At 38.5% G+C, this 25694-nt stretch overlaps 2 protein-coding genes across 4 annotated transcripts; both read left to right on the forward strand.

The window, feature by feature from the left end:
- Positions 1-6036, forward strand: eif4e1b (eukaryotic translation initiation factor 4E family member 1B). Its single transcript, XM_055200846.2, has 7 exons — positions 1-69; positions 304-395; positions 479-574; positions 1467-1530; positions 2016-2129; positions 3594-3733; positions 5710-6036. Exons 1-7 carry the CDS (start codon positions 46-48, stop codon positions 5822-5824), a joined length of 645 nt encoding a protein of 214 aa, XP_055056821.1. The 5' UTR covers positions 1-45; the 3' UTR covers positions 5825-6036.
- Positions 6037-6450: 414 nt separating this feature from the next.
- Positions 6451-19775, forward strand: casr (calcium-sensing receptor). Of its 3 annotated transcripts, XM_055200843.2 has the most exons (9): positions 6451-7940; positions 8273-8415; positions 10569-10757; positions 10836-11117; positions 11425-11731; positions 12123-12962; positions 13111-13341; positions 15371-15494; positions 16601-19772. In XM_055200843.2, the coding sequence occupies exons 4-9, from the start codon at positions 10921-10923 to the stop codon at positions 17743-17745; spliced, it is 2844 nt and encodes a 947-aa protein (XP_055056818.2). In that variant the 5' UTR covers positions 6451-7940; positions 8273-8415; positions 10569-10757; positions 10836-10920; the 3' UTR covers positions 17746-19772. The 3 variants fall into 3 exon arrangements, with proteins under 3 accessions (XP_055056818.2, XP_073716725.1, XP_073716724.1); XM_073860624.1 differs by having other exon boundaries at positions 6451-8415; positions 15371-15431; positions 16601-19775; XM_073860623.1 differs by having other exon boundaries at positions 6451-8415.
- The last annotated feature ends 5919 nt before the right edge of the window (positions 19776-25694 follow it).

Raw genomic sequence — 25694 nt, forward strand, 5'->3', positions numbered from 1 at the left:
GTGCTGAGCGGAAACTCCTGGCGGATTGTCGCGCGCGTGATTGAAATGGCGTCCTGTGCTGTGCAGCTGGTGAGCGCGTGAACTAATTAAAATATAAAGTGACTTTTTCTTTATAAAACACACAATCACTTTCACGCATCAAAAGAATTGCACTTGTTATGTTTAATTGATGTTACTTTAATATTTATTTCTTCAGGTGACCTGTATTTATTTAGTGAAGCGAGTTCGCTTCAGAAATTAAACGGTTTGAAGGTGCAGTTTATAAGGATGCGCCTTCCATGCGTTTATTTTATGTTTTAACAGATCGATAAAGTAGCGAGGAAGAAGTTTGAGAAAAAGAAAGTTGTGACAGCCATCCTGAAAGAGCCCTATATGAAGCATCCACTGCAAAACAAGTGTGTTTTTGTCTCAATTTTTTGTATTGTTTATCATTCTGCATTTGTGTCTTGTGTGTAATGGATTTTAATGTTGTTTGTAGATGGGGTCTTTGGTTCTACAAGAATGATAAGAGCAAAATGTGGCAAGACAATCTGAGACTCATCACCAAGTTTGACACGGTTGAGGACTTCTGGGCGTAAGTTCAATATGATCTATATTTGCCTTATTTTAACTAATATACTAAATAAAAATGTCCAGCTGCTTATACAATTTCATCCTTGTCTAACTGCTGACTTTGAGATGCTCCCGAGTAAAATATATTTCATTTGGTTTCTCTAAAAGGGACAATTGAGCAAAAAATTAAAACTACCCCATGCTTTAAAGTTTATACACCCTTAAGCCATCCTCGATGTATATGATTATCTTTTTTTTAGACAAACACAGAGTTATATTAGGAAATGTCCTGGCTGTTCTAAGCTTTATTATGGTAGTAAATGGTGCTTCTGTTTTAACACCCCAAAAAGTCCATCCATCCTTCATAGAGGTAATCCACACTGCTTCATTGGGATCAACATTTGCAACTTTATAAACTAAAATAACTAGCTTGCGGTAACGACCGACGCACCTTCACAAGATTTGTTGGCTTCCAGCATATGACGTTAATTGATGTACAACGTCTCGTCTTATCTATGTCTTGTATGCTGCGTCATACGCTGATAAAGCACTCTCATAAACACATGTCAGTCTTTACTGGAAGTTGGTTATTTTAGTTTGTAAAGTCTTAAATATTAATATTTTTCTTTAAAAAAATGCCTGCAGAAGGCCTTTATTAAGCCCCTGGAGCCGTGTGGATTACGTCTGTGAAGGATGGATGGACTTTAAATCAGAAGTACCATTTACTATCGTTATAAAGCTTGAAACGGCCAGGGCATTTTCTAATATAAATATGATTGCCTTTGTCTGAAAAAAGATTATCATATACATGAGGATGGCTTGAGGGTGAGTAAATCATACGGTAATTTTCCGTTTTGGTTGAAATATAGGTTTTTGTAAGTAATTTTTTTTCTGATTTGCCTCCTGTGTTACAGGTTGTACAACAACATGCAGCGGCCAAGCAAACTCTCTTCTGGGTGTGACTACTCCATGTTTAAGGCAAGCAGGGTGTTACTTGATGCATAAATTACTCTCTTGTCTTGACATTGTGTGTGGCTGTACTGTTTACTGTATAAATATATTGCTTGCGGTCCAAAACAGGCCTGCTGGATAGTTCACCCAAAAATGTAAACTATATCATTATTTGCTCACCATCGCGTCATTTGAACCCAGTGTCTTTCGTTGTTCTTCAGAACCCAAATTTAGATTTCTGCAAGTAGTGTTAGGGTTTTCAGGTTACTGTGGAAGTAGATGGTGACCACCTCAATCACTATTCACTCCCACAGAAACCAGAAAATCATTCAAAGGTATTAAGTAAGTATGTGCACTGAAAGCAACACTATTGAAAAATATGCATTTGGTTTCTGAAGAACAAAGAAAAACATTGGTGGTTCAAACGACATGAGGATGAGTAAATGGCCAAACAAATTTAATGTGTTGCACCTGTATCCCAAATGTAGTGATTCTATTTTGCTGTTTTACAGGATGGCATAGAGCCCATGTGGGAAGACAGGAGTAATAAATGTGGTGGCCGCTGGCTGATAACTCTCGCCAAGCAGCACAGACACACTGAACTTGATCGTTTCTGGCTGGAAACGGTCAGAGAAAACACATTTGCTTTATAGGTTTTACTTTGATGGGAGTAAACTTATTATAAGTACTTAAATAACTGTATGTTTAGTATTAGTTTTTAATATGTTAGAAAACTAATTAAAATAGTTTAAAGGCGGAGTCCATGATGTTTGAAAGCCAATGTTGATATTTGAAATCACCTAAACAAACACGCCCCTACCCCAATAGAATCTGGACCTTCTGTTGATAGACCCGCCCCACACAAACGCAACCCGGCATTTGATTTGATTTGATTGGCTATAAGTGTGTTTTGGTAGTCGGCCTGTCTCCTTTTCCAACGCGTTTTTCAAACATCGTGGACTCCGCCTTTAAGTTTATGAATGATTAACTTGATGATCAGTATTGGAGAGCGGGGCACAAAGTAATGCTTTTAGGCTTTGGCCTATCATTCAAAAAATATTTAAGTTAGATTTATAATTTTTTTTGCACAATCAACACACACATCTCTGCTACAAATGAACACTTAAAGTTTGTTTGTGGGACTTACCGTTATTCTACAATTACACCGAAAGTGAAAGGAGTGCAAGTGGTTAATTGTAACAAACAGAGGGTTAGAAATAGGGTTAGAAGCTAAAAATATATATTTAAACACAAATAATTTAATAAAATTCTGTCTATATACCAAAAGCTTAATTGTTAACACTGTTACAACTAACCCTACTGTGTAAAATATGTTCAATCCCAGCTATCAGTTACTAGGAGTTGCTTACAGATTTCAAAATTGTGTTATGTTTTAGGTAACAAGACAGATTAAAATAATATAAGGTTGGATTTGATGACTTACACACCAACTCGGAAATAAAAAAAACATAAGATGAAATTTACTAGCCTGGTGCAACCAGACTCTTGTACATTCATTTCATTCGTACAGAGAGTCTGGCCACGCTCCATTGCAAAGCGTTACTTCCGTTAAGGAGGGTCCTCTGTTGAAGTTTAAAACTATTGGATCTGCCCAGAGTCACTCTGAATGTGCCTTAACCAATCGCTAACGTTTGGTCGTGACGTATGTCACTCAGTCTGGCGCACGACCTCAACGTCTGCGTTCTTAGCCACTCCCCGCTGTTCGCTGATTGGACCTGCAGATTTTTGCCGGAGAAAACAAAACAGAGCAGTCCCAGACGTTCTTCTAAAGCGGAATGAAAATTAAGCGGAAGAACGTAGGAGGGCGGAGCCAGGCTAGAAATGTACTTCCTCTTTGTTCAATATATTTTAACGAAAACACATCAACACTTTTCACGAATTCACAGGAGATCATCTTCTGACAGTAAGAGAAAAAGAACAAAATCACAGATTGCTCGGCCTTGTAAAAATAAGTAAAGTAGCTGTGTTACAAATAACCCCGCATTAGTTTGTGCCCCTCTCACATCATTGTTCGACTCAACTTGGAAGAGGTTATGCTGAATGTAGGCACATATTTGTTTTCATGACAGCTCTTGTGTCTCATTGGAGAGAGCTTTGGCTCCTTTAGTCGGGATGTCTGTGGAAGTGTTATAAATATCCGTGCCAAAGGGGACAAAATTGCCATCTGGACCTCTAATGCTGAGAACTGTGAGACTGTTACATACATTGGGTAAGCATGTAGTTTTGTATGAACGTTACCTTTTTACCAACACACGTCTTTTTGCCAGTTAAGTCAAACACAGAGATGGAAACTCCTCACCCTTCTGTGACAATTCACATTAAAAAACACATTATTTTCCACATAACGTACATTTTTGTAGCTCCAGATATCCTGCCTTCCTCAAATGCATTGATTTTGTACAAAACTCATCGATCTGAAAAGCGCTGTGTCCCTGATTGGCCAGCTAATCTGTATGTTGTGATTAGCCTGAATACCTCTGACATCAGATGGAAATATGACGCTCCTTGCCATATTTGAAAAAAATGCAATGCTAACAGGAATTAATTTACAGGCTGAGAGTCAAAGCGGGAGGAGTAGAGGGTATGCATTGACGTCACTTTTCCACGTGACCACGTGAGAGCTCGCCCTGTTGAGTGGCAAACGTTCAACAAAATGGCTGGTTTTTATGGCGGCTGCTGCGCAAATGCCAGTAAAACTGACTATTATCAGCTTAAATTGAATTTAGTTGGACTTGATAGCCGAGGTGGACAATACTTACATTTTCCAAGCATCTGTGCATTATAAGGGTGTTTATATTGGGAAAATTTGTACTTCACTACATGCTAAAGCATAGAATCATACTGTGTAGTATTTAATATTGCATATTAAAATTGATTTAATACCTAATTACATTAAAATTGTGTACTTTTACTAAGTAAATATTAAATGTAAAACAAAAACGTATTATTTATTTAATATAATAGAGTAGAAATTATGAAAATATGCTTTGGAATGTATGTTTTCCAAAGAAAAACACTGATAAAATACAAATACTTAAAAAAAAATGTTTAAGTAGAAAGTAAAACCTCTGCTTGATAGTGACCCTAGCAACTTGTCAACCCACCTGTGGTCTGTGGACGTTGGTATGAACGATCTATTTACTTCTCCTTTCGGTGATTTTATGGCAGTCTGTAAAACGATAGCTCAGAATTCTTGTTAATCTGTTAGTACAGTCTATCGCACAACAGCGATGTGGGCGTAACCGCAGGCACTTTCGCCGAAGATGATGTCACGTGCATACCCTCTATTATGATGTCCAAGAAAAGAGAGCTAGCTTAGCAAAGGCGTTGAGCTTAGCAAAGGCGTTGAGCTTAGCTGGCGGCTGACTATTCCTGTGGGCAGAGTTTAGTCAAAAACTCTTGATGTCATTCAACCGGGAAGTAGACGGCTGTAGTCCAAACCGGCCATTCGCTGAAGGCTTTTAAGGGGGGATTTTGTTAAAGATAATATATCGCCAGGCAGTTAACTTTGAGCTTTATCATTTTGCAGGTGTTATTTATGCTCTAACAGCAACATTACACACTAACTAGGGTTTGAAAAATGGGATCAGGAAGAACATGACCTTTAAACCCCCAAAACATTAATTTATAAAAAATTTACCCCTTACCTGTTTGCTTCCCTGTGTACTACTAATGTGTTAAAAGAAGCTACTGTATTACATTGCATAGAAAAAGTTTAAGGGTTTTGAGTGTCTTGCGTGGCTGAACTGCAGGATAAATGTGTCTGCATAATTCGGTCACATGTAAGCAGTTAAACTTAGGCTGCTGTGAACATTAGCGATCATGGAAAAGGAATTTGTGCTTAGCAACCTAATGAAGCTAATTATCCATCATATCAGGTGAATGGTGCGGTCCACTGCTGCTAGGAGATACTCTACAACTACATGATTCCCAGTGCATCGAATCCACACAGTAAACACAAGATTTGTTTTAAAACATTTTCTAGTGCTCGTAAAGTTTTATCTTGGAGTTTGAAGTATGAAGCATCATTATCTGTCTTAGGCACCGCTAACTCACAAAGCATAGAAGTCAGAAACACACGAGTTTGAAATCACAAGTGTGTGCTATATTATTTTAAAAAGAGGAAAGAGGACGAAGTTCCTTACATTTTTTCATTCACTTATGTCTTATGTTGTTTCTTTGCAGTCAGAAGTATAAAGAGAGTCTTGGCCTTTCACAAAAGCTGGTTATTGGATATCAAGCACATGCTGACACCGCAACTAAGAGCAACTCTATAACCAAGAACAAGTTTGTTGTTTAAAAGATGTGTTAAAGGCATTGAGATTTATATTCAGAGTGTTATATTTGTATCGTTTCTTGTTCATTTGTGAGATCATTTAAATTAATCTATCTAATATGCGAGATTGTGTGAATGCCAAACTTGAGTTGTTGTAGTATTGAAGGGATTTGTCTAAAATGCAAAGAACCATTTTTTTCTTTAAAAATTAAAACTTGAACTTTTTTGCAAAGGTTTCTGTCGCTTTCTGCATTGGCTTTCTTTTCAACCCATATTAAAGCTGTAACTTATACGGTGGAGAATAAACAGAACTGGGTTGTTTGACAAACTTATCAAAGATCTCTGTAATGCTGGGTACACCCCAAAAGATTTTTTACATCTTATAAGGTTTTCAAAATCTGAAAGACCACAAACATGAAGATAAAAAATCTTAGATTTAACTGTTTTGCTCCTATAGTGTGTGGTGTCCCAAAGACAACACACCACAAATAAGCAGATTTTTAACCAGAGTCTCGACTGTGAACACTGGAAATTTTGCAAAATCTCACGAGACTTCAGAATAAGCATGGCGGACAATATGCAGGAAGACATTTCAATGATAGTGTTTCACTTTGCTGCCATGACTGCTTCTTTCTTCCATCTCTGATTGGATATTGTTTGTTGTTGGAGTTCCCTACATACATCAGGATTTCTGATCATAAATATTAAACATGATTCGCGATCGGGGTGGCTCCGGTGTTCTTCCGATCAGGTTCGGACACTCCTAAAGCCTGGGATACACTGCACGATTATTGGCTGTCCCAGACGAAAGATTACTATCGTGAAACAATCGTCGCGATTTCTGCGATCGTGGCTCTTCATCGGTGGTCCTATGTCGTACAATGAGAGAGGTTCAAAGATGGCCGTTTTCCCGGTCTTGCGTCCAAAGATAGCCTACGATAGTTTTCTGACCGTGTCAAAAAATTCAGCATTATCACCGCATAGTGTGTTTGCTGCTACGACCTGCGCACCGGTATTTGTTTACCATGAGCCCATGCTGGTGACGTTGCACAAAGTGTGACGCAGCCGCCGAAGCTTCCGTGTCATCATCGTACAGTCTACATGCCTCTCGTACCCGAGTTTAAACGATACATGTCGCACAGTGTGATAAGGTAATGATCTTATAGGAGGTGCAGGGTATTCCGGGCTTAACACAACTCACACCAATGAAAAATCTGATAAGATAATCTGTAGAACCATCAAGATAATCGGTAGGCTACATAGCTAGGATTGTCGGAAGGGGGGAAATTGGTCCAAAATCAGCCCAATTATCTTTTGGCGTGTACCCAGCATTAGGGTGTCTAGGATAAATTTGGCTTGGAGAAAAATCTTGTTGCGTCTAAAGACAGCATTTTTTCTTTAGAGACGAAAAATGTAAATGTGATGATAAGCTGTATCATGGGTCTCCAACCTTGTTCCTGGAGGTCACCTGTCCTGCAGACTTCAGTTCCAACCCCAATCAAACACACTTGAACCTGCTAATCAAGTTGTTCAAGACTACCTAAAAATTAGAGGCAGGGTTTTTTTTGAGTAGGGTTGGAACTAAAATATGCAGGACAGGTCCCTTCCAGGAACAATGTTGGAGACCCATGTCGTAGGTCCTTTGTCTCTTAAAGCATGCCACCACAGACAAAAGCATTAAGTCTTTAAAATCAGCATTTAATAACAATTGGTTTGTTAATCTCACCTGTCATACTCCATAACAGTTATCTCATATCAGCTCAGATTCATTTTAATACTCTCAGATGTGAGTATTTTAACATGAATTTTAGCCACATTGATGCGTTTGAAATGGGAGTGACCAGGTTATACAGCCGGAGGAGGTGAATAGACCTCTCTGGTTAATGTTTCACTCTTCTCATAGGAACAACACACACAGTCACAATGATCTGAATTCATGGAGGAACTCAATCAAATTTCTTCAAATACATCTAGAGACGAATAACAACGGCTACTCATTTGTGAAATTGTAATTTAGTGGCGCACAAAGTGTGTCATTGTTTTCTTCATGTATTGAGGTTTGTCTTTACATGTGTCGGAAGCGGTGATCTGGTTTTTGTCTCTATGTATGAAAGACTGAAGGATTGATGATATGAATGAGGTAAGTCCCATTCTTTTACTTATTTTAGTTTTTAAATCTCATCAAGTGTTATACAAAGTTTATATTGCATAAATGGTAAAAACGGTCAACTTGCCTAAGCACTGCATCATGATGCCTGATATCGCAAGGGAAAACTTTTTAGCTGTGCATAATCTGTATTTTGTGTATAAGAGATCATTTGACTTTTTATCCAATATGTTTGTATATGCATTACATTTGTCTGAATTTATTAAAAAACTACCGTTAAATAATGAATTGAGTTTATTCCTTCAAATTTTCAGAATGTACATAATGTCTTCCTCTTTAACAAACCACTCTTGACTTTTTTCCAGAGGCTCGAGCGGTGTTTTGTGTGAAATAGCTCAGTCCTGCTGAAGCATATTTCCAGAGCTAATGAGTAGTAGATGCTGAACCATTTCACCTGGGAAGTGACTAAACTGACCACCATATAACACCCAGATCCTGCAGGGGAAAGGTTAGTGATGTGGAACAGCGATTTACTGCCAGTCAGATTGTGAAGTCCAGATTTCCTTTACTAAGGCTTAACCTACAGTAAGACAGTGGTTCTCAAACTTTTCATAGTGCGCCCCCCTTTGTGTAGGGTGCATCCCTTTGAACTTTGAAGGGATAGTTAAATGATATTAAACCCATGATTTACTCACCCTGAAGCTGTCCGAGATGCATATGTCCATCATTCTTCATCAAACACATTTTCAGTTATTTTAGAAAATGTTTTAGATGCTTTGGTCAATCAAATGTAAAGTTATGGGGTCCATGTCCTTCAAGTCCAAAAAATGTGCAACCATCCTTCACAAAATAAATCCAAACAGCTCCACGATGATGAACAAAGGCCTTCTGATGGTAATCCGTGCCATTTTGTTGTAGGAATTTCCTCATTTAAAACTTAATAAATGAAAATAACTAGCTTCCGGTAGACCTTTGTTTATCATCCTGGAGCCGTTTGGATTTCTTTGGGGAAGGATATATGCAAATTTTTTGGACTTGAAGGAGCTGCACACTGTAACTTTACTATTTTGCAGCTGGTAGAAATAAAATATTTTCTAAAATAACTGAAAATGTGTTCGTCTGAAAATTATATGCATTTAGGACGGCTTCGGGGTGAGTAAATCATGGGTTTAATATCATTTTTGGCCGAACTATCAATTAAGAAATAGATGGTACCCTTTAAAAATGTCCTAATATGTACCATTTAGGTTTACAAATGGTTAGTTCAAATTCTTGATTCTGATTGGTCAATAGCTGTGCTGACTGATTCACTTAAAGGAATAGTCTACTCATTTTCAATATTAAAATATGTTATTACCTTAACTAAGAATTGTTGATACATCCCTCTATCATCTGTGTGCGTGCACGTAAGCGCTGGAGTGCGCTGCGACGCTTCGATAGCATTTAGCTTAGCCCCATTCATTCAATGCTACCATTTAGAGATTAAGTTAGAAGTGACCAAACACATCAACGTTTTTCCTATTTAAGACGAGTAGTTATACGAGCAAGTTTGGTGGTACAAAATAAAACGTAGCGCTTTTCTAAGCGGATTTGAAGGAGGATCTACGTTTTGTGGCGTGGTGGCACTTTTGGGAGTACTTCGACTCGCCTGAAAAGTCCGCTCCCCTTTTCACTCTCATAATGGGAGAGGGAGGGTGTTACTGCGCCGAGTCGAAGTACTCCCAAAAGTGCTATTACGCCATAAAATATAGTTCCTCTTTTAAATCCGCTTAGAAAAGCGCTACGTTTTATTTTGTACCACCAAACTTGTTCGTATAACTACTCATCTTAAATAGGAAAAAACGTTGATGTGTTTGGTCACTTCTAACTTTATCTCTAAATGGTACCATTGAATGAATGGGGTTAAGCTAAATGCTATCGAAGCGTCGCAGCGCGCTCCAGCGCTTATGTGCACGCACACAGATAATAGAGGGATGTATCAACAATTCTTAGTTAAGGTAATAACATATTTTAATATTGAAAATGAGTAGACTATTCCTTAAACGATTCTATTTATCACTGCGCCCTTAGCAACCACACACATCAGTTTAAGAATGGTTTGTTGTTTTTTATTTGAGCTTTCATGCATGTTACACATTGGAACTTTGTTGTTCATGGTCAGGGACTACTTTTTTCTAGTGGAAGGAATGCTTTTATTGATTTAACTTCATGAAAGTTGCACTAATATTTTTTTTTTACTTTGATATTGTGTGGTAACCATTTTATAAAAGCAATAAGGTACTCGAGGCAAGTGCTATATTGTGAATAAGTAATGGCTGAAGGGGTGCCTAACAACGCCCTTGAGTCGTCACTTATTCATGATACAGCACAGCCTCTCGTACCTTATTGCTTACATATACAACACATTCTCATGGCACTACATACTGTACGTATTTTACACTATTTTCATACAAAATCAACTCTATGAATTCCATTGAGATTAGGCTTGTGTATATATGTGTATATATATATATATATATATATATATATATATATATATAATGCACACTGCAGAAATGTTACAAGTATTATGATTTTATGCATATTTAAACATAGACAGTGGCAATATTTGTTTTTTGCTAGATTTTTATTAAGTATGTTGTTTTAAATTGATTTCTTTAGGAATATTAAGCATTCAACCAAACAGTGTGTGGTGAATCAAAAATCTATCACAATCATCTCTAAAATATTTTCATGGGCCGTATTTTTCACAATCCACCACAACCACATGATGAACAGGAGAGAGATTTATTGGAGGAAAGAACAGAACGAACGACACCACCACCAACAGACCCTCATATGATTTGTACTGTGAGTAAACTCTCCTGCTCTTTTTACCATGTTTGTACTTGGTCAATTGACAGAATGCCATTTTGTTTTATATTGTAGAATCAATCAACAAATCCAATCCTTGCTGAACTGCTTCAACATCTGCCCCACTTCATGAAGACCAGATAAGAAACAAACTGAAACAATGAGGTTTCATTTGAGGTTTTACGTGCGCTGCCTGGTTTTAATGGGTTTCAGTTGTGTAATTTCTACCTATGGCCCAGTTCAGAGGGCTCAGAAGACAGGTGACATACTGTTGGGGGGGCTTTTCCCAATACACTTTGGTGTTGCCTCTAAAGACCAGGATCTTGCAGCGAGGCCAGAGTCAACAGAATGTGTCAGGTATGTGGTGCCTTCATACTCCAACGTGGTTGAAACTTTAAATATTAAATTATGCAAGGACCCTTGGTATTTAATAAAAGCCTATAATGTTGACAAACTTTTTTATTTTAACATAAACCCGTATGCTCAGTGGTGAGTTCATGGTTTAATGTACATTTTCATTGGTCAACAATTGGTCAATTTTTTTGTCAGCCATCACCAACAGAACTTCTGTTGCTTGTTATTCATCATCCTCACACTATAAACATTTTTTTGGTTCAACTTTTTTCCATATGTATTTTTACATCTAATACGAAATATCTTTTAGGTACAACTTCCGTGGGTTCCGCTGGCTTCAAGCTATGATTTTTGCTATCGAGGAGATCAACAACAGCTCTACTCTTCTTCCAAACATCACGCTTGGTTACCGTATATTTGACACATGCAACACCGTCTCAAAAGCTCTGGAGGCATCGCTGAGTTTTGTCGCACAGAATAAGATCGATTCGCTCAACTTGGATGAATTCTGTAACTGCACAGGAAACATCCCATCAACTATCGCAGTGGTCGGGGCGTCCGGATCCGCCGTCTCTACGGCAGTCGCTGACCTCGTTGGCCTCTTTTATATTCCTCAGGTTATTTCTTTGCCCTAAAATGCTGAATAACTTGCATAGATTTGTTACTGTGGTTTTGTGGTAAATTATATTAATGTCAGGGCTGCAATATGTGTGAAGTATAGAAGCCTGCAATTTTAGGTTTTAAACCGAGATGGCGATAGCGAGCAAAAAAAATGTTTTTCTGGACATCAATTACTTTAAATGTATGATTTGGATTTCTTCATCTGCTTAAAAATTATTTTAAAATGTTCATGAAGAAACATATAGTAAGTACTAAAAACGTATTAATCATGTTGCTAGCACTGGCTAGCAAATAGTCCGAAATTTTCATAAAAGGTAAATGTATTTTATTTCCTTAAATATTCAAATTTTTGTGGTAAAATTTTTCTTCTTCTTTGCCCTCTTTTAGATAAGCTACGCCTCATCCAGTCGCCTTTTGAGCAACAAGAATCAGTACAAATCTTTCATGAGAACCATCCCTACAGATGAGTACCAAGCCATCGCCATGGCTGCCATCATAGACCACTTCCAATGGAACTGGGTGATCGCCATCGCCTCCGACGATGAGTACGGCCGCCCGGGGATCGAGAAGTTCGAGAACGAAATGTTTCATAGGGACATCTGCATCGATCTCAACGTTTTAATTTCACAGTACACTGATGAAGCTGAAATTCGTCGTCTGGCGGACCGCATCGAAAACTCCACCGCCAAGGTCATCGCCGTGTTCGCCAGCGGGCCCGATATCGAGCCGCTGGTTAAAGAGATGGTCAGGCGAAACGTCACAGACCGGGTCTGGTTAGCGAGCGAAGCCTGGGCCGGCTCAAGCCTGGTCGCCAAGCCGGAGTATCTCGACGTCATGGGCGGAACCATCGGTTTTGTGTTGAGGGCTGGGAAAATACCTGGCTTAAAAGAATTCCTACAGCAAGTTCATCCAAAGCAGTCGAGTCATAATGAATTTGTGAGGGAATTTTGGGAGGAGACCTTTAACTGTTACCTGGAAGACAGCCAGAGGAATGAGGACAGTGAGAATGGCAGTACGAGTTTCAGGCCCTTGTGCACTGGGGATGAAGACATTGCGAGCGTGGAGACACCGTACCTGGACTACACGCACCTAAGGATTTCCTACAATGTCTACGTGGCTGTTTATGCCATAGCGCAGGCGCTTCAGGACATCCTCAACTGTACACCTGGGAAAGGACTGTTTGCTAACGGCTCTTGTGCCGATATTCGGAAAGTGGAAGCATGGCAGGTGAGTTGCCTATATATTACTGCACTGTATATAAGACATTGCATGTTCTTTTGTAGCATTCCAGAATGTGTTCTTGTTCCAAGAGCTCAGTTTTCTTATAAGCCTAATGATATTTATTGTCTTGTCGTGTTTTGTTGAATTCTTACAGGTTCTAAAACAACTGAGACACCTAAACTTCATCGACAGCATGGGGGAGAGAGTGCGTTTCGATAACGGCAGTGAGGTCTCTGCAAATTATACAATCATAAACTGGCATCGCTCCTCTGAGGACGGATCTGTTGTGTTTGAAGAAGTCGGTTATTATAGCATACATAACAAGAATGGAGCCAAACTTTCCATAGATAAGACAAAGGTCCTGTGGAATGGCCATTCGACTGAGGTGAGTTGATAAAGTCTGATCTTCTCTTTACACTTGAGTCCTGTCCCAAATGCTTTTATAATCCTGAGTCTGTCAGGAACATTTAGTTTTCTTTATTTAACACTGTGTTTATTTACTAATGGATTACACTCTTAAAAATTAAGGTGCTTCAAGATGCCATAAAACAGTGATTCTTACCCTGTGGGCCACGGGACGTCATCTGGTCGGCCACATAGGAAGTGATAGTTTAAATTTGTAGTTTCAATTGACAAATCTTAATTTCTCATCAAAGTGTTCTTTAAATTTATATGAATAAAACACTCATGACCTAAAAGCCCATTAATGTCTGAATTTCCCAACATCTATCACGTAACAACGTCAGACTAAACGTTTGTTTATTTAGATGTATTACGTTGATGTAAAATTTATAGTTTTCCAAAAAAGAAAATCTGATGTGGCAGACAGTCCTGTTCAAGAAAAAGCCTTTCACGTCACTGTAAAGATGCTGACGTTACCCAAAGGTGTCACAGGGTATTTGGTTTAGTGTCAATTTGTGACGTACAGGGAGCTTTGTTGTTTGGTCTTTGTCAAATAAAGACGCCCTTAATCATTTGCATGTGTACAAGTAGAAATTAATGGTAATATATATTTACAGTACTTTACAACAAGGTAGGTTGTATTGAACACTAATCAATATTGTTTATGAACATGTATTAATTCTTGTTAATGTTAGCTAATGTAAATACAGTTATTCATGTTAATTCATGATGCGTTAACTAATGTTAAAGGACTAGTTTACTCATTTTCAATATTAAAATATGTTATTACCTTAACTAAGAATTGTTGATGCATCCCTCTATCGTCTGTGTGCGTGCACGTGGGCGCTGGAGCGCGCTGCGACGCTTCGATGGCATTTGGCTTGGCCCCATTCGTTCAATGGTGCCATTTAGAAATAAAGTTAGAAGTGACCAAACACATAAACGTTTTTCCTATTTAAGACGAGTAGTTATACGAGCAAGTTTGGTGGTACAAAGTAAAACGTAGCGCTTTTCTAAGCGGATTTAAAAGAGGAACTATATTTTATGGCGTAATAGCACTTTTGGGAGTGCTTCGACTCGCCTGAAAAGTCCCCTCCCCTTCTCACTCTCATAATGGGAGAGCGAGGGTGTTACTGCACCGAGTCGAAGTACTCCCAAAAGTGCTATTAGGCCATAAAATATAGTTCCTCTTCTAAATCCGCTTAGAAAAGCGCTACGTTTTATTTTGTACCACCAAACTTGCTCGTATAACTACTCGTCTTAAATAGGAAAAACGTTAATGTGTTTGGTCACTTCTAACTTTATCTCTAAATGGTACCATTGAATGAATGGGGCTAAGCTAAATGCTATCGAAGCGTTGCAGCGCGCTCCAGCGCTTACGTGCACGCACACAGATGATAGAGGGATGTATCAACAATTCTTAGTTAAGGTAATAACATACTTTAATATTGAAAATGAGTAGACTATTCCTTTAAGAGTTAATTAACATGAACTAAGATTAGTAAATGCTCTATAAGTATTGTTCCTTGTGAGTTCATGTAAGCTAATGCATCAACTAACTTTTAACAACTGCAACCTAACATCAATAGCATTCCTAGAAATTTAGCATCGTCATAGTGACGTGAAAGGTGTGTAATGCTTAGTTTTTTGGTGCCTTTCTTGTGATCATATCATATTTGGAAAGGTGGTCCTCTGTATGTTTTTAAACCATTATTTATGGGCCACAAGTTGCAAACGGTTGAAAAACCCCTGCAACAAAAAATATATTTTTCCTGAATGGTTCCATCAAGAACCTTTAATATAAAAAAAAAACGTTCATACCTTTTTTATGATCTTTTTTTAAAGAACTTGTTCTTTTAAGGATAACTATAAAGAATCTTTGAAGCACTTTTATGAAGCATGTACTTTAGGATTTACATCCTTATCCAGTTATTGATGGTATTATTATAGTGTTGAGAAATGTCTTACTGAAGTATTAGGCAAAAAAACAAGTTTTCTTTCTTCTCTGTAAGGTGCCGTTTTCTAACTGTAGTGAGGAGTGTGAACCTGGAACCAGGAAAGGAATTATTGATGGTAAACCTACGTGCTGCTTCGAGTGTACTGAATGCTCAGATGGAGAGTACAGTGATAATAAAGGTTAGATTAATAATCGCCATGACGATTGGATGACTTCATAGACTATTCTATATATGCCACATACAATGCAATATTTCGGAAATGAAACTTCGTAAAAGCAAAAGTTAATCTCATAGTTAAGTGGTCACCAATCCTGGTCCTGGAGGGCCAGTGTCTCTGCAGAGTATAGCTCCAACCCTAATCAAACACACCTGAGGTTTTGCAAATATTTAAAAATTATTGTCGAAGCCAAAATCATAGCAATGTTTTGTATTTTATATATGTGAAAAGGAAACTTGCACTCTTAAAAATAATATTTGAAAGGATGTGTTAACAATTGAAGAGTTCAGATGCAAAACCCGTCTGACGTGTTTTCTTGTAAATGAGCATTTTTTATCAGACTCTAATGTTTATGTTCAGTTATTTCACTTGAATGGCAATAAAAAGTTATTAGTCCGTAATTGAAATGCATTATTTTCACACATCACTTCATTTCACTGGTATTTAGCAAATTTCTTTCCCTGCAAAACCCAAAAATCTCAAATTCTAATAAAGTCTCTAGTCACTCTTCACTGTCCTTTCTGAATAAAGGTAAAAGGCTAAAAAAAATTGGTCAATATCTTAATATATATTCGGTAAACCTTTGACCGGATAAAAAAACTCTTTGAAAACCTTAATGTGAGCGTGCCATAGTTCATCCAATTCGTCTTCCGTGTACTTGGAGGGCTAAAAACAATGTTGTGCCATTTAAAAGATTTTGCCAACAAAACTGTATTTCTGAAAGGCCTGAGGCCATATTTTTACTGGAAAATTTCATGAATAGATAATGTTATGCGTGCCAATAGCATTCGGTCAATATCATCATCTTATGTTATTTTTGAGGTGGTGTTTAGCAGCTTTTGCATTTATGCTTATTTTAGCTAAGCTCTTTTGAAAGAGGTGCAATGTTTCCCAATCAATCCCAAACATTGAATTTTAATAAAATTTTGTATGTACAAAACAGTATTAAACTCTCTGAGGAAACATGACATTGTATATATTGACGCATGGCTTACTTAGTTTAAATAATGGAAGAAAGGCTGATATATTAGAGTTTGAATGTTGTTTTTAATCTTTTCTTTTCTCAGATGCCAGCGTTTGTTCCAAGTGTCCCAACAACTCCTGGTCTAATGGCAATCACACATCCTGCTTTCTAAAGGAGATCGAGTTTCTTTCCTGGACCGAACCTTTTGGAATCGCGTTGGCCTTGTTCTCAGTACTCGGCGTCCTATTAACGGCGTTTGTGCTGGGTGTTTTTGTTCAGTTTCGTGACACCCCCATTGTGAAAGCCTCAAACCGGGAACTGTCGTACCTTCTTCTTTTCTCGCTTATTTGTTGTTTCTCCAGCTCCCTCATTTTCATCGGCGAACCTCAAGATTGGACATGCCGCGTACGGCAGCCGGCTTTCGGAATCAGTTTTGTGTTGTGCATTTCCTGCATTTTAGTTAAAACAAACCGGGTCCTGCTGGTATTCGAAGCCAAAATCCCCACCAGTGTCCACCGTAAATGGTGGGGGCTCAACCTGCAGTTTTTATTGGTCTTTCTGTTCACGTTTGTGCAGGTCATGATCTCCGTGGTTTGGCTGTACAATGCTCCACCAGGCAGTTACAGGAATTATGACATTGATGAGATCATCTTCATTACATGCAATGAGGGCTCCATGATGGCATTGGGATTCCTGATCGGCTACACCTGCCTGCTGGCGGCCATCTGTTTCTTCTTTGCGTTCAAGTCTCGGAAGCTGCCCGAAAACTTCACAGAGGCGAAGTTCATCACGTTTAGCATGTTGATCTTCTTCATTGTCTGGATCTCCTTCATCCCCGCGTACTTCAGCACGTACGGCAAGTTTGTCTCAGCGGTCGAGGTCATTGCCATCCTGGCCTCCAGCTTCAGTTTGCTAGCTTGTATCTTTTTCAACAAGGTCTACATAATTCTCTTTAAACCATCCAGGAACACGATCGAGGAGGTTCGCTGTTGCACGGCAGCTCACGCTTTCAAAGCGGCAGCAAAAGCAACGCTACGGCACAGCTCCACCTCCAGAATAAGGTCGAGCAGTGTCGGTGGCTCCTCCGCCTCTTCGCCCTCCTCATCCATAAGTCTGAAGACCAATGGCAATGAAACTGAGTCACCACTTGCACGCAGGCAAAGTCAGAAACCGAGGGTGAGCTTTGGTAGTGGAACGGTCAGTTTCTCCTTGAGCTTTGAGGAATCTAGAAAGAACTCTGTGAAATAAACAAGAACTGCTTTGTAAACAATTACAGACTTTGTACTAGATTTCTACTTTTCATTTTTTCGATCTATGAATCATATTTTGAAAACAAATGATTTCACAAAATTTGGGAACAGACAGAACTCGTAATCTTGGCATGGACTGATCTCCGTCAACAACACTTAAATCCCCCGCAACTAAGGTTGCAAAGGGGCGGAAAGTGTCCGGCAACTTTCCATGGGAACTTAATCTGGAGAATTTTGGAAATATGCCAAAACTTATCTATGAATAATATTTTTCAGTGTTTTTTTTCCTAAGCAACAAATGATTCCACAAAATTTGGAAACAGACAGAACTTGTAATCTTGGCATGGACTGATCTCCGTCAACAACACTTAAACCCACCACAACTAGGGTTGCAAAGGGGTGGAAAGTTCCCATGAGAACTTAATCTGGGGAATTTTGGAAAATTCCAAATTGGAAATTTAACAGGAATTTATGGTAATTTAAAACATAAATAAACCTTTTGTTTGGTCATAAGCAGACATCCATACAAGGTAATATACATTTTGAAGAATCCTGATACTTGCGCTCATCCAGCCTGGATTTATTTTATCAAAAATCCTTTAGAAATCATTCATATTGGAATAATTTCTGAAATATTTTTGATCAAATAAATGCAGACTTGATGAGCATAAGATACTTCTTTCAAAAACATTAAAATTGTAATTTGTCCAAAGTTTGGGGTGATAAATTGGGGTTCTGTATGATGATAAAAGAATGGCTAGCAAAATGTAGAGGAAAGCATCACAGCTTGAGCTAACTGCATGATACCTATGCTAATAAATGTTCAATTAAATTGTGTTAGCTTACATTTAGATATCTGGTTTACTGGCTAGCAAGCTATCATCAAAACCTATGACTTGATGTAGTCCTTGGGCTCAAATGCAGCAAGTGTGGCTTCTGTGGTAGTCAGGGCCTGAAAAAGGAGGGGAATCCCAGCTTAAGTGATATATGGAGGATTTTTTTAATTATAGGGGAGTAAAAGTTTGTATGGGGGGGGTGACTTTTAGACACTATAATGTTGTTGCATACTGACTTACACACAGCACAAGGAAGTTTTAAACAAATTTATGTTATTTACGCGAATAAATGTAAAGATGGACATTTTGATATTATTTTGTGTGCAGGATTCAAGAAATTATCTGTGCATGTTTGGGAAGGATGCAAGTACATGCAGGAGGTGTGGCCTCAATGGCCCTTCAGTAAGCTGTGTGCATGTGACTGAGGAATGTGCAGCGTAGAAATTCAGCTAATATTTTATTACATTTTGTTTTAGACAAAAAAAATGTGCAAGATTTTTTAACTACATTTAAGTTCTCTGTTATAGGGAAAACTGCAATTTTTTCAAATTCCCAGTTTATTCCTGTTAATTCCCATATATTCCCATTAATTCCCCATTAATTCTCAGATTTTTGCAATCTTACCCACTACACAGACAGACACATAAAAGTCTTTCATTATACACATTGAAGTATTTTGTGTATATTACTTTTATGTATAATCAATTTCTGATGTATTACATTGCAACTGTGCCCTGATGTAATCAACTTAATTATTGTTGCTTACCCAAATGGTACATACAATTAGCCCCTTAGGTCATCGTTAGTTCACATTCTCGTACAGTAGGTTCTCTGTGTGTGTCATTGTCACTTCAGAGATCAAAGCATCATGGGTTCTTATAGGGTATCATTTGTATTGTTTGTGTACCATGTATAAAAGTCTGCTCACACAGGCAGTACCTTGGGTTAAGAATGTAGGTTGACACAACAACATTGCTCCTGAAGAACCATGCTACACAACAATCTTCATTAAAACTCTTCCCCATAAGCACTTGGCCCTGCTTATTTTTTTTACATATAAGATGCATTCTAACTGTGCATTCACACCGCCACCGGCGAGAGTGTCAATAAAAGCTCTGGCTGCCCTACTATCAAAAGAAAAGGTGTAGTGGACGCTCTGACGCTCGAATGCATTCTCTGATTTCAGCCTTCCGATTGGTTGCCCCCGAACCGTGTCATAGCTCATTACCATAAAGTTGAGCTGATTTCAACTCTCCTCGATGTTCACACCGTACATGACGCGCCGCTGCTTGACGGGGCTCCCCGCCGGCTCTCATTGAAAATGAGTGACTTCAGGCTACTTTGACGCTCTCGCCGGTGGCGATGTGAAGGCACAGTAATGCATTGGCTACCTGCAAAAGACTGAACAGACAAATTCTAAAAATTTGGCGAGCCGGCCAGGAGAGATCGATAAGAAGAGCACTCATCACCTGCAACAAGAATAGAACAGAAGAATTTCGAAGATTCTAGTTTCTGAAGATTACTCAAGACAAACTGACTATGTTTGTGGATTCTGTTTGTAGAAGCAACTTTGATGACTTTGTCTTAAAAATCTTCATTTGGTGAGTGAAACCTATCAGCTCTCTTAAAGAACTGCTAAAAAAAATTAAGCAGACCAATGTTCATAGTACAGCATTGTTCATAATTTTAGGCTTGGTCCTTTTTCTCGAATTGTTAAACAAGTCTGTTCATTTAGAAATTGTAGAAGTAGAAGCCTGGCCCTTTCTCTGAATGTCTGTATGAATTGTTAAAGAACAATTTGGTCCATTCTACAGTATCTGGATGAAGCCACAGAAATAGAAATGTTTTGATGCTAGTAAAATAACCAGTTTCAAGAATGTCAGCAATATGACATGCCTTTTCACCGCAAACAAAAAATTGATTTGATGTTAAAATTGATTAGCATCATGAACTGTAATTCTGCAGCATTTAAGAATCTTTGTTAATGTTAATTTTTTTAGCATTTACTAATCCGTTATTAAAATCAAAAGTTAGTCAATTAGTTAATTCATTGTGAACTAACGTAAGCAATAATTTAACTGCTAAATTCTTATTAAGTAACATTAACAGAGATTTATAAATACTGTAACAAATGCATTGGTCATAGTTAGTTATTTAATACATTAGCTAGTGGTAACAAATTAAACCTTATTGTAAAGTATAAGCATAATATTTACAATATCAAGAGCCATAAGCCACAACAATAATGTTCTTGTAATACTGTAGCACTACCCTGTAAATAATTCCCCCAATTCTTGTTCATTCTTGTTTTTCATGTATACTATACTATATATGGTACATTAACAGTATTTTTTATCTTCATACTAAGTTATATTATGCATCATTATATTAAGTCCTCATATTTTTGGTGTTTTTATTTAGGAAACAAACATCAAGATCTGAGAAGAAGACTCCTTCATCCAGGCCCTGCTTTGGGGGATTTTTTTTTAGCACACAAGCAATTCATCTACACATCCAAGCAGCAGTGTAGGGAGAGACAGTGCAGTGGAAGAAGCCAGTGGAGTACCAGTAGGAATTGCACATCTACCATCCCCAGGTTCATCTAATCCACAGCAGTCAACCAGCAACTCCCAAGGAATCATAAAAATATTTGTAAGCTCTAATCCAGCACTGAAAGCAGAAATATGCTGGGCAACAAAAGTAGTAACCAGCCACTATTCATACAAATCATGTGAGAACGTAGGGGACATTTTCCAAACTATGTTTCACGACAGTACCATAGCAAAACAGTTAAAATGTGGGGAGAATAAAGTGGCATACCTCACAGTGTTTGGGATAACTCTTCATTTCGCCTCCCTGATGAAGACCAATGCCAAGAAAGAGCCTCTTCCATGCAAAGCTCAATTTTTTTCTAATGGTGGCTAAGGAAATCAAACAATTTTTGAAGTTATACTAGACATACAAACCCATGTTGCCATTCATGAGTGGTGATCTCACCAATATGCTTAGGAGTCTAATGGAGAAGTTTATCAAGCCGAGTGTAATAAAGACTGCAACTACTCCAGTAAAGCTTCTTACAAGTTGAATATGCTGACCCAGTCAACCACATGAATGTTACCAAACTAAAAGTAGGATTTGTCAAAGAGCGAGCCCTGGAGGAGCACATCAAGAAGAACCCAGATGCTAAGAGGCTTAGGCTGGAGTTTAGGAAAAACTGCAAGCTGTTTTTGCTAAAAATGGTCTCCATGCTTTTTGAAAAGGCTCCACTCAAATATCCTCTTGTGAGAAGCCTGTATGTTCTGCATCCAAGGGTGTTCCTCAAGAGCAAAAAGGGTAAGCACCCGGAAACTCACCACTGTTCTGCGGCTCCTTGTGGAAACTAGACGCATTAAAGAGAAATGCTGTGATGAGATTCTGAGGGAGTTTGGTAATTTCTATGACTACAGCCTGATGACAGCATCAGATTCTTTTAGAAAGTTCAACCCAGAAAGTGGAAGTTTGGATGTATTCTACCATGAACAATTATCCAACAATGGAGAGTTCTGCCATCTATGGGAGGCAGTGAAAGTTGTTCTGATCCTTTCACATGGCCAAGCCTCTGTTGCCAGAGGGTTTTCTGTCAACAAGGACGTGATGGTGGAGAAGCTTAAAGAACATTCATTGATTTCCCAGAGAGTTATTCTTGACCATGTGCAGAGTGTTGGAGGGCTTCTCAACATAGCCTACACAAAGGAACTACTCCTATCTGCAGCTGCTGCCAGACAGAAATATCACATGTGTCTTGATGACCAAAGACATCTAAAGCAAGATAACCAGATGGCATAGAAGAGAAAATGACTAATTGCAGAGATAACAGAAATAAAATCCCAAAAGAAGAGACTAGAGGAGGATATGAGGGACCTCTTGAAGTCTGCTGATGACAATGCAGAAAAAGTCAAATTTCCTTCGAAGAGCAGAAAAAGAAAAAAGGCTGGAGACTTTAGAGAAACAGTTAACCGAAAAACTGAAGGACACTCCTTAATAGGTCTTACCCTGTTTGGCATAACTTTGGATTAGCCAACTATATATTTTTTGCACTGTACTGATTTTGTTGTTCATTGCAGGTTTGTTTTGAACTGTCCTTATTACAGTTTCATTTTTGCACTATTTTCATTGCAATTTTTTGCACTTGTGTTGTTCATTGCAGTTTATCCCCAACTCAACACCTTAAAGGGCACTTACAATGCCAATTTAAGTTATTGATAGTGTTATGGCATTTGTTTGAAGGCAGAAATGGATGTTCAATAAAGCATTTATTGAAATTGAAGTTATTTATAATAATTTGTAATTTGTTATCAACTATTCCAGGTTATATATGCCATGTGCACTTATAGACACGTGATGAATTTTGAACAATTAGTTGTAATGTCGTTTTGGGGTCTTTTTGTAGCAAAATTGATTTAAATGTAACAAAGTACATAAATGTGTCAACATGTATTTAACCACAGTTAAATGAAAAGTCATGAATATGCACTTTCAAAAGTGCTAAAATTTGATGTTGGAAAAGGTGTAAGAACCCTGAAGGCTCTGCTGAGAGAGCTAACGCATGACCACTGTGAAAGTGGTGATTTACACGTAGAGGCGGAATCACCTTTTAACACCTAGTTAATGTTAATAAAGAGCACATCTACCATCAGACTCTACTAAAAGATGTTGCGCTTCAGGGAAACTAAAGACCGTCCCTACTAAACTAAAGATCTACAGCACCAGCTAGTGGCATTTCATCCAAGACCTGATGGAGTTTTTAAAACCGAAACACACAGAAAAACTTTAACAACAGAGGCAGAATGTGATGCCCTAGCACATAATGCTGTTCTTTTCAATTCAATTCAATTTTATTTATATAGCGTTTTTCACAATAATTAATTGTTTCAAAGCAGCTTTACATTAATATAAGCATTAAAACAACACAAAAACGACAGATAGCACAACATAATACACGATAGCATAAGCAGTCAAATTTCCTGCTGCTATGACTCGACATTATAAGCAAGCGTATTACTAATGTAACGTCTAGATGAGGAAGCTAAGTTAAGCCCAAGAAGGCTGCCTCCCCAGGGTAAAAAACCCCCTAGGAAAAAAAACCCTGGGCTGTTTAGCCGAGGAAATAAAAAAAAGTCCTAGGAGAGAAAAACCCTTGGGAGATATGTATATACATGTAAACGGATAAGGAGATTAAACGGAGATTAAGCGGGTTCTGCCGGTGGTCGTTGGTCAGGCATCAGCTGGGCATCACGTTGAAGGACGACCAGTAGATCAGAGGTGTACCGACTTTCACATCTACCAGAACTGGGTCTGTTTGTCCCATTGTCCTCGGGGTCGAGGACGAGACAGGGAGAGAAAAACAAAATCATATTAGCGTTGTGACCGTTCACATGTAATGCAAGTGTCACACAGTGATGTGGTTTAATCAGCTTAGTTTCAGACAGACTAACTATTGCGGCATAATTATATTATCCACAGTTGAGGATTTTGCATATTGGGGGCCCACTGCGACGGTATATATGGTAACTAAGGGTCACCTTCCGATCTTTAAGAGAAAATGAAACCTGTCGACCCGTTTGATTAAGGCCTGTAACCCCACTGTCGTCGTTAATGCAGGTTCAGTGGCAAACAGGTCTATATTGCATACTATTTACAAGACCACGAGAAAATGCCAACATCGCATCCTGACCATACGTGTCAACCCCTTTGACTAAGGCTGGAGGCCCCACTGTCGTCGTTAATGCAGGTTCAGTGGCAAATTGTTAATTGTTACTGTTAATCGTATGTAAATGAGAGGGGTGCACAAGGAGCATTAAGGATTCTGAGACAAGAAAGACACTTGACTTTAGACATTAAGCAAGTTGAAAATGATCTCCAGAGAGCGTAATGTTTTGATGGGAGATTTAGCAAACCAGAGGGATAACAAACAAAGCAGTAATTATGTCCATAAGAAACCTGGACAAAGCCCTTTAAAATTATCATATGCAGGCCCATGCGCTTACTCAGAACAGAAGAAAGCTCATTTGTATGACAGCCAAGTCCTGAACAACTCTGAACAACTCAAAGTTCTGAGTGTGTGCGAGCCCTCCTCAGAGGGCAGCCATGGTCTATAGTGCCTGATCAATGGGTAATCATTCAAAAACCTAAAAGATTACCATTAGAATCGTGATGTGAAGGTCAATTTCAGGTTTGTTAATGACACTGCTGTGAAGGTGAAGGGAAAAGAAAAGTGGATTGACTTGAGCCATTGTGAATTGATTAATCTAGAGATGAGAGATAGATGGCAATAGTGTTTATTAGAGTCTAGGTAGGGCGGGACTAGAGTTTTTCGGCTCTAGCATGTCGCCCAAGGATGAAGATGTAAACATACCACCATTGGTAAACACTGTAGTGTCCTGTCAACATTAAATAGGGACAGTTTAATTGCAGATAGAAGCTGTGTATAATCTGTTTTCTTTGGCAAGATACGTTTCCGTTTTCTCTTTCGTGTGATTGCAGGTATTCCAGAAAATGAGCAAAGATCTCTGACGTTTGACACCTGCAGCACACTGTTTAGCCGAGGAAATATATATATAATTTTTCATTTTTTTAATTATTTGTCCGTAGTCAAACACTGCCTATTGTCCCAGAGCCATCTGGTGGGCCGCAGCCCACTGGTTGAGAATCACTGGTGTAGAGAACCCCAGAGCTCAAGTAAAGAAGAACAGCCCGAAGAAGAGAAAAAGCAGCAAAATACAAAAATTGTCCTTTATCATCTATTCTTTGACCATGTGACCAAACCCAACATCTCTGCCAATAGTCAATGAGCACAGGAATGCAGATGGTACAGAGTGGAAATGGGGGTTGTGACCGTCGTGTTCCCAACCAGCAGAGGGTGTCATTAACTTAAATTCAAAATCATGATCCAAATTCACCCAGTTTGCAGTGTATCAGTCACACAATACAGTACTGATGTTATTTACAATGTTTATGTTTTAATCAGGCAGGATTAAAAGGAACGGATTCATAGAAACGTGTCTACGTATTCATAGAGGGATTCATAGAAACGTTACGTTGTAATAATGTACAAGAAGACTTCAGATATAAA

The sequence above is a fragment of the Misgurnus anguillicaudatus genome, chromosome 22 (genome assembly GCF_027580225.2).
Source record: "Misgurnus anguillicaudatus chromosome 22, ASM2758022v2, whole genome shotgun sequence".
NCBI classification, from domain to species: Eukaryota; Metazoa; Chordata; class Actinopteri; order Cypriniformes; family Cobitidae; genus Misgurnus; species Misgurnus anguillicaudatus.

What these genes read in the sequence shown, in the direction of transcription:
- eif4e1b (XM_055200846.2), top strand. Translation starts at nt 46, where the DNA reads ATGGCGTCCTGTGCTGTGCAGCTG. An exon ending in CGTCCTGTGCTGTGCAGCTG is followed by an intron (nt 70 to 303) that starts GTGAGCGCGTGA and finishes ATGTTTTAACAG; the next exon opens with ATCGATAAAGTAGCGAGGAA. An exon ending in ACGGTTGAGGACTTCTGGGC is followed by an intron (nt 575 to 1,466) that starts GTAAGTTCAATA and finishes CCTGTGTTACAG; the next exon opens with GTTGTACAACAACATGCAGC.
- casr (XM_073860623.1), top strand. Translation starts at nt 10,921, where the DNA reads ATGAGGTTTCATTTGAGGTTTTACGTGCGCTGCCTGGTTTTAATGGGT. An exon ending in GAGTCAACAGAATGTGTCAG is followed by an intron (nt 11,118 to 11,424) that starts GTATGTGGTGCC and finishes AATATCTTTTAG; the next exon opens with GTACAACTTCCGTGGGTTCC. An exon ending in GCCTCTTTTATATTCCTCAG is followed by an intron (nt 11,732 to 12,122) that starts GTTATTTCTTTG and finishes GCCCTCTTTTAG; the next exon opens with ATAAGCTACGCCTCATCCAG.